This window comes from Gastrolobium bilobum, unplaced genomic scaffold (genome assembly GCF_033153095.1).
Source record: "Gastrolobium bilobum isolate Gb01-03AN ecotype WA unplaced genomic scaffold, APGP_CSIRO_Gbil_v1 utg7116, whole genome shotgun sequence".
Classification (NCBI taxonomy): domain Eukaryota; kingdom Viridiplantae; phylum Streptophyta; class Magnoliopsida; order Fabales; family Fabaceae; genus Gastrolobium; species Gastrolobium bilobum.
The window spans coordinates 36,261-45,824 of record NW_026897985.1 but is presented as its reverse complement, the minus strand read 5'-3'; the positions used below and the strand labels follow the sequence as shown (position 1 = coordinate 45,824).

Below are 9,564 nucleotides of genomic sequence, written 5' to 3'. Positions count from 1 at the left end.
TTACTACTATCGGTACAACCACATGACAGATCAGAATCAAGGAATGATGATAATTCTGGAAATTCAGTAGTTAAGCCAGCAGATATATCATCAATCATTTCATCAATTACATCCATACAGAAAACCGAATGCTCTTCCCTAGGAAATTTCATGGCATCAAATATATTAAAATTTACCATGCTATCATCAAATTCCATCGAAAGAGTACCAGCATGCACATCTATCTTAGTCCTAGCAGTTTTCATGAAAGGTCTACCAAGTATAATTGTACTACTAGGAATCTCACGCTTCATCCCTAAGACATAGAAATCAGCAAGAAAAATCAGATTGTTCACCCTAACTAATATATCTTCAACTACACCAGAAGGATGAACACTACTCCTGTTGGCTAACTGAACAACAATACCAGTAGCACGCAAGGGACCAAGACCAAGAGACTTATACACAGATTCAGGCATAACATTAATGGATGCTCCTAAGTTTAACATACAATCATGAAAAACAGAATTTCCAATAATGCAAGGGATAGTGAATGTCCCTAGATCTTGGCACTTCTTGGGCATGGGATGAGTGATGACACATTCTGGCTGACGCTGACTCGTTCATCTCCTTTCAGCCTCCTCCTGTTGGTGCACAACTCCTTCAGAAACTTAGCATATCTAGAAATTTGCTGAATCGCATCCAAGAGTGGGATATTGACCTCTACTTTTCTGAAGGTGTCAAGAACCTCTTTATCTTGAGCTTTTGCTGCTTGCTTTTTATACTGAGTGGCTCTTTAAGGAAAAGGTAACGGGATGTGGTCATCAGAAGTATCAGTATTCTGCTTCCTTGAACCAGTGTCACCTCCTTGAGATGACTTCATAGCAGATTGGTTTGGTTCCTTCAGTTGCTTGCCAAACCGCAGAGAGATGGCACTAACATTGCTGGTTCCCTTTGGATTTTGAACTGTCTGTGATGGAAGGGAGCTGCCACTTGCTTGTTGATTCTGACTCATTGATGTTGCAAGTTGGCCAATCTGTGTTTGCAGATTCTGGATGGAAAACTCAGTCCTCTGCTGGAACTGTAGATTGTTAGTTTCCATCTGCTTCACTAAATCCTCCAAAGAAGGAGCATTACTACTGGCTTGCTGCCGCATTGGCGGCTGCTGCATTGACTGTGGAGGTGCAAATTGTTGAAAATTTTGCCTCTACTGTGAAGGTGCAAACTGCTGCCTCTGCTGGAATGGTGCACTTTGCTGGTTCTGATTCCAATTGAGATTTGGATGATTTTTCCAGCCAGGATTATATGTATTAGAGAAGGGATTGTTTTGCTGCTGCATCTGCTGGTATTGTGGCTTTGCAAGAAAAACTACAGCAACAGACTGATCAACTTGGAAACCACTATCTTGTAGAGAAGGACAAGCATCCGTGGGGTGAGAAGGATCACAGCAGATGCCACACAGGTTGCTTATCTGTTGAGCAGAAGGTTGCACAGTCTGTGTCACTGCCAACTGCCTCACCATAGATGTCAACTCATCAAGCCTGTTCTCCATTCTCTGGTTATTTGTGCTTGATGCTCCTGCTGCTGCCACTATTGGATTTTGCATTGGAGGAGCTTGCACTTGGAACACTGCACTGCTGTTTGCTCTAGTGCCAAATTGTTGAGCATTAGCCGCTATCTCAGCAATCAACTCTTTTGCCCCATCAGGTGTTTTGTTTCCCAAGACTCCTCCACTAGCTGCATCTAAAAGGTTCCTATCCATAGGTAGTAACCCTTCATAGAAGTAAACAATCAGGAGATTGTCTGGAATCTGATGATGTGGACAGCTTGCACAAAGCCTTTTAAACCGCTCCCAATACTCATGCATGTTCTCTCCATTAGCCTGCCTTATGCCACTGATCTCCTTTCTGATTGTGGTGGCCCTGGATGAAGGGAAGAATTTCTCCAGAAACAATCTTGACATATCATTCCAGCTTACAATGGAGGAAGGTGGCAAGTAGTACAGCCAGTCCTTAGCTCCACTGTCCAAAGAGAAAGGAAAAGCACGCAGCTTGATTTGCTCCTCATCTACCCCTGTTGGCTTCATAATGTTGCAGACTATATGAAATTCCTTCAGATGTTTGTGAGGATCCTCACCTACAAGACCATGAAACTTGGGAAGCAAGTGTATCAGTCCAGACTTAAGCTCAAAAGGTACAACAGGATTAGCATAACGAATACACAAGGGCTGCTCATTATCAACATTAGGAGCAGCCATTTGCTTAAGTGTTCTATCACCCATGATTTCAGAATCAAAAAAACTACCAAAGGAATAAACACTATATAAAGGACTCGAACAAACAGACTCAACAGACTCAGACTCAATAGACTCAGACTCAACAGACTCAGACTCTAAGGTATGCTCAGGAACAGCTCTACTGTAAGTCAACCTACGAGCTCTACTAGCAGCTCGCAATGATCTCTCTATCTCAGGGTCATATGCATATAAATCATCAACACTAGTGGTACTCCTAGTCATGCATCATAGGTAAAGGCATACAGCAGTAAAATCACAAAACATACGATAGGTCACAAATTTTTTCCGAAAATAGAACACAGAAGCAAAAATAAATCTACGAAAAATACCAAATGACCTCAGAATGCTATGAGACCAACTCTCCTAAACTCTAAATGACCTTACAAACTCAAAAATAAAATAAAATATTTTTAAAAAATAAAAGAAAATAGTAAACGAACGAATTCGATAAAACTAGGGCCCAATACGTGGGGCATAGCCCCACAATTTTTGACAGGGATCATCATCTTCTTCAGCTCACCAATTTTTAGATCTATCAAAGTAAGTCGAACAAATCCAGAAATACCCGACACGTCCTAAAACGACAAAGAAACACCAAAACGGGTTAGTAAACGACAGAATTTGACAAAAATAAGGGCCACCTCACGCCTTTTTAGGGCGTGACTTATGCTCAGAAGGTCGAATTCCTTTGGGAATAGAACTCCTGAAGCCAATCTCTCAAACAAAAGTTTTACCGATTTCCCCAAATTTGCCCAAAACGTAAACCGTAATGCAAAAAATTCAAAAACTGAGAAAAGATGTCTGTGCAGAATCAAATTCCGATGCAGAATCAACTATGAAGACATCGGAATCAGAAACACAAACGAGTACAAACGCAAAAACAAGACAGATGCGCAAACATAATTTTTTTTTTAACTTTTTTTTTTTTAGAAACAGAAACGAAAATTAAAGAAGAAGAAGAAGATGATCAAATTGAGAAAACGATTTAGACCGATGCAATTTTTTCGGCAACAGCGATAAATTTGACACGAGCTGCCGAACTCGCGCAAATTAAAAATTATTTTTTATTAGGGTTCAGAAAATTTGTAGTAAAGTGGAAATCCTAAGTCGTCTCTCAAGGAAATTGTTTTGGTAAAAATCGCTTATGATGACAGAAAATTAAAAGGGGGGTTTTGGATTTTGATTGAATAATTAAAAAGACAGAATATAAATTTGGAACAAAAATTCGTAATTAAAAATTAACCAACCTAAGGTTAGGGTTCCATGGACGTCTTTCCTCGGATAAAAAGATATCAGAATCGTGATTGATCGTCAATCGAATCAGAATCCTTATTTCTAATTAACAACCCTCTCTAAGCGAACGCTTAACATTGGATCAAATACGGTGCTTCTACTCATACAATTGCAGAGTGTCAGCCCGTTTGATTTAAGATCATAGGGTCAATCAATCTAACCATCAAATCTGATGATTAATCCCTTTCAATAATCGCAATCGCGAAACTCAGATTGAATATCCACGATCGCACGATATCAATCTGAGTTGGGAAGGGAAACGAAACTGATTTAAGATAAAGCGCAGACCCTCAAGACTAATCAATGGAATCCGTTACCCTTAGGTTGATTAAAAGGTTCTTAGCCTCGCATGGCTAAGGTAAACATGATTAAAATAAAATAAAAAGAAGAAGAAGAAAAAGATGAAGAACACGAAGAACGCTCCAGAGAAAGTGCTTTGATCCCAAAATACGAAAATTCAGAATCAATAATAGTTTCCTACTCTGCCGTCATATACCCCTACCCAAATCGGGTTAGGGTTCAGTTCTGATCGGCCCATCTGTCTAAAATACGAAATAAAATAAATAAAATAAAACTTGGCTTTGGATCGCTTATGTAATTGGATTTTAATTTAAATTACAAGTCTAAAACTTCAGTAAAACGTGTCCGACTTGGCGCAAGAATTCGACCAGCTTCCAGTCCGAATTGGGCTTCGAGCTCTCATAAGAATCGTAGCCCTCTGTGTTATCTGAAAAACCCAACAAGAACGGAGTCAATCCAACAACTGTGGACCAAGATATGGCCAAAATACAGAAGTAACGTAAAACTGAAAAATTGTGACGAAAATAAATTAAACCCAATCAAAAACTAAAAATGTAAATTAATCAAAATATCATTATTTTATTCAAATAAATCCTAAAAATACTAATCAAGAGTAACAAATAAGTGTAATAAAATATGAGTTATCAGATATATATTGGCAGGCGATGTGCCTTAGGACGAAATGGAGAAAAACTATTAGCATGTTGGAGGATTAGACCGGTTGTTATTCATATGTTCTAGATGGTCCATTTTTAGTCATTTTCTTATTCATCTCCCCTCTCTTCTTATTGTTTCATTCTTTTCCTTTATCTCTTTTGTCATTCATCATCTTCTTCTTTCTCTTTTTTATTTTCTTTTTTTACACTTTTTTTTTTACTTATATATATATATATTAGTTTTATTTTTTACCTTCGTATCTTTCATTTGGGTTCATTTACCACTGACCCCAATTAGTTTGAGATAAAAGTATTTTTGATGTTGATGTTGAATTCAAATAAAATTGGTGACGACTTTATTGTCTAATTAAATTTCTAAATATTATAATTTTTGAGTTGTTAAATTATATATATGTGAAGAGTATATTAATTTCAGTTGATATTTACTTTTTAATATATTTATATAAATAATCCGTACATATTCTGAGTATATTTATAATTCTTATAAAAATTATTCAAATATAAAAAAATTTATTTACCAGTAGATTCTTGTGATATTATTTAAAACTCAATTTGAAACTTGTTTATGATTAATGAAAAATTTTAAATCTAGTTTAAAATTCAAAAAACTTGAACTGGGGTTTTATATAAAATCAAAAGATAAATGAATCAAGAAAAGCTAAATTAAGGTGAGCATTTATGTTTACCGAAAAGAACAAAGGTGAGCATTTATGAGTATTGGGGGGCGTTTGTTACACGGCATTTGGCTGGATTCTCGGGAAATTGAATTTTTCTAAATTTTAAATTTCTAGATATTATGGTAAACTGAACGTAAAAATCATATTTTTGAAAATTGAGATTCCCGGACAAATAAAAATTTCTCCTGTACCAAACGCCATTAATTACCTTTCCAAACCATATTTTTGAACTTCAATGAAAAAGAGAATGGGAATTTTTCACCTCTAACAACTTCATTAAAAATAAAATAAAAACAGAAACCCGTTTTTTATTTTTAATAACCACCTAAAGCAAATAGTGAATTTGCCCTTGAATGGTGAAAAGCTCTCCAGCAGCCCAACTAGTGTGAAATTGTGAATGTGGGTCATGGGTGGGGTCAACGAATGTACATATATATCCAGTGTTCTGCGGAGATTTCCGGAACATGACATTCAAGTTGCATATCATTTTTCATTATCCTAATTATAAATGAATTTAAACTTAATTCTGTCAATATAAAATTTCAAGGTATGAGAGTAAAGCATCACATAATAATAATTAAATTTAAAAAAAAAGCATTTCTAATGCTAAAGAAGATAAAATTATATTCATTAATCCCAAAATAACATTATTTTGAGATTTGAGAAAAAAATATAAGATATTTAAAAAAAAATTATATCATGAATTGTTATTAAAAAAATTTGTTTTTTTTTGAAATTCCAAAAACATATTTATTTTATGGTTGTAGGAAAGTATTTTATTTTTATATTATAGGAGAAAGTAATTTTTTAAAATTATTATTTTCATAAAATATAATTATTTACTTAATATAGCTTAATTGAATTTTATTAGTATAGATAGAATTAGCCATCAATCATTCAAAGAGGTACACCAACCAAGCATTCCCCTACGGCCTACCTAACCCCCACAATATGGAATCGTGATCCGCATCATAGAATAATATACCATAGTGTGTCACGGTTCAGTTATCTCTGAGATGAATGGTCCAAATTTTTAGATGACCACTGGCGCAGGCACGACCACCAACACTACACCAAAGCTTTCTCTTCCACAATTTTGATCAAGGTTCAACCATAACCACACGTGTGTAATAACCCCACCCTATACTCACCAATTCTTTCTCTCATTTTACCTTTTAATCCTTCGCAAGCATCCAAAACTAGCAAGTAGTATACCCAATAATAATATTAACATATAAAACATTCACGGAAAAATAAATAAAAATATTAACATATAAACAAATAGTAATAACCCATAATTATACACAGTAATTAAAATATTATATAAAGGGCATACACGTGTGGGACCGATTCATAACGATACACGTGTTACTCTGCATAATAGTACTATTACTTATTTTAGTTTAGTAATAATGATAATAAATTGATTTTATTTATTTATTGTGAAGATTGAAAACAGGGTGAGGGTATCTAATGTAATGTACCATAAAAAAAAGCATCTAAACTCTCGATTCTGGGCATCTTATTAGAGATCCCACCCTTATTTGTCTCGTCCTGCACCCCTTAAATCTTCACTCTCACTCTTCACATATTCAATTCATCTCACACAACACAAGAGTAGTTAGAGAGACGCTCAGAGAGAAGAAAAAAAGAAAAAGAAAAAGAGAAAATGAACGTATTGGATTCCAATGTGGAGGCTTTAGCCATCAACTACTTGAGCTATGGTATGCTCACCACACTCAACAATTTATGGACCTGGGTAGCTCTCCTCACCGCCGCTCTCAGCTTCTGGAAGATTCGATCCGTGGGTTCCCTCAAACCCAAACCCGACGAGCCCTCCTTCGTTGGATCCGACCCCGTCAAGGTACCGTTGACGCCTGAAGCTGTAACGGCAGTAATTGAGCCAGCGCGGCAGACGGTGGTGGTTGGTGATGACGTTGACGCAGTGAGGAAGGGGAAATTCACGGTGTATTACGAGGAGGACATGCAATGTGGGCGCGGCGGCGAGGGGTTGTTGACGGCGGCGGAGGATTGGGAAGAGAGAGAGGGGAGCGAATCGGAGTGGTGGAGTAAGTGGGAGAGGGTGTTGAAGTTGAGAAATGGGGAAAACGAGAACGGGTGGTACACGTGTCAGGATTTGACGGAGCTTAACGGCAACGTTGTTAGATTATGGGATAGTGGGTTAAGTTTTGGTGGTGGTTCCTTCACAAGGGAATCATGGTGCAGCACAAGCTGTATTCATGTCTGGTGATTAAAAAAAAATAAAAATAATAGCTTTATTAGATGTAGGTTATGTTGTGTATCTTTCTATGATATTAGGCTCTCCATCAAAACTGAGAGAGATTATTGAGATTTGAGAATGTATATATGGTAATTTAGTAGTGGCTTTGGAATTTTAGTTGATGAAATAGCATATCATATTTATCATTCACGAATTTGAGTATCAATTTCAAAACGCAAATGTCCGCAAGCAAGCAAGCTTTGCGTATGTTTTTGAATCTCTTGCTCTTTCTCTGTCTTTATTATTTCTTTGTCACGATGTTAGTATGCTTAATTTTTATTTGCGCGTTTTTAAATTTTAGTACGCAATTGCGAGTACATTTTCGATGCTGCGGTAGTGGGTATTTTCTTTCTCAAAAGAGGAAGAAAACAAAAAAGACATGGAAGAAAATAATTATGAAGATAGAGGAAATGCAAATTTGTTAATTTTTTTTTCATATGTAATAAAAGATGTGTCAACTGTTCGGTACAGCTTGGTATCGAAACAGAAGAAAATGAAGTTAGGAAAGGGTAACAAATTAATGGAAGAGAAGGATGGGAGTGCCGTGCAGGCAAAATGCTCTACTCAAATTGACAAGTAATCTGAAACAACGCATCACAAGGCAAGTAGTTCATGATCAGCGTTTAGCTGGGTTGGGAAAGTGCTCTTTAATGTGTCGTTGTCATATGTTTTGTTGGCCACATGTTTCAACTTTGAACTACTCTATGAAGCGAACGGTGGTTAATTTCCGTCTCTTATAAACTCAAGGCTATCCTCAGCTGAAGGAGACTGCTGAAGATGGGATTGCCAAAGCCTTGTGTGTGTGTGTGTGTGTGTATAGGGTAATTAAAGTAAAAAAATTATCTGTAATATTCTCAATCATTGGGGAATATGCCAACATGTGCTATAATTACTCTTCGCTGTTTCAGATTTTCTAATCTTATTTTAGAGAAAAGTAGAAAAAAATCATAACCCTAAAACGAACGTATGATTGTCAAATAGGTTTGATGATATATTGATAAATCTACACGTTGCTATCATGAGTTTGGTGATTTGTGTTCAGTTTGAAACTGCCAACAGTTTTAGGGTCATTTTCCAAAATGGTAAATAAAAAAATGAATTTATCAAAAAAAAAAAACAATTTCTTAAAATGGACTCTTTTGTGTCTCATGTGCAAACCATTATTATACTTGGTGCTATGCCACGCGAATAATGCCTCCGTATATTTAAAAAAAAAAAAAATCAAGCAGATCTAATGTGGCAAGGCAGCGTCTTCCTTATACGATACAACGTGACAATTTGTTTAATCCCTTTCTTTCTCAGTACACACGTTAATATATTTTTAGTTAAATCAAATGGTGAAATTGGTCACAACCTTACAATATATGCTATTAATTATTAAATTGATCTTATGGGGGAGGTAATTAATTTGGTGCATGCGTGAAAGTTGAAACGTTTATGAGATTCATAAATGACAGAATTGATCTATCACGACTTGGAACCAATTCGCCTCCACTAGTCTCTCTCTCTCTATATAGACAAAATAAGTTTCATCTTTTCCGTATATTGTGCGTGCTGAAAACTACATATATACTAATTTATTTAAATTGGATTTTTTATTTTCCTCTTCAGAATTAGTGGCGGAATCAGAAGAAATAATTGGGTTAGAAACATCAATAATATCTCTGTGATAAAAGCAATAACTCCATTAGTCCCTTTTACATTGGCCCGTCCTAGGGAATCAATCATCTCATCTTTAATCGGCACTAATCTTTATATAGTATTGTATTTACTATAATCTTTGACCCGCCACTAATTTGGTTGTATCATAATTGCCCATTAGTTATTATAATAATGTTTATGGATTTAATGTTTATAGACATATCTGATAGGTTCATAGTTATGAGGTTTTTTTTTTTTTTTTGTGTATTTTAAATTTAATTTGGAAGTGAGAGTATCTATTGTTATTCGTCTGCAAATTATTTTTTTATTTTAAAATTTCCTTTATTAAGTAAATAAGTCAACCTGGTAATATATTACCACTCTTAGACATAACAATTATAATATTGTTTAAATATAAAA

The 9,564-nt window shown here is 35.6% G+C and overlaps 1 protein-coding gene across 1 annotated transcript; it reads left to right on the top strand.

The window, feature by feature from the left end:
- The first annotated feature begins 6,690 nt into the window (after positions 1 to 6,690).
- LOC133311940 (uncharacterized) lies at positions 6,691 to 7,682 on the top strand. The gene has a single exon (XM_061513071.1). The coding sequence runs from the start codon at positions 6,892 to 6,894 to the stop codon at positions 7,471 to 7,473; it is 582 nt and encodes a 193-aa protein (XP_061369055.1). The 5' UTR covers positions 6,691 to 6,891; the 3' UTR covers positions 7,474 to 7,682.
- Positions 7,683 to 9,564: the final 1,882 nt, after the last annotated feature.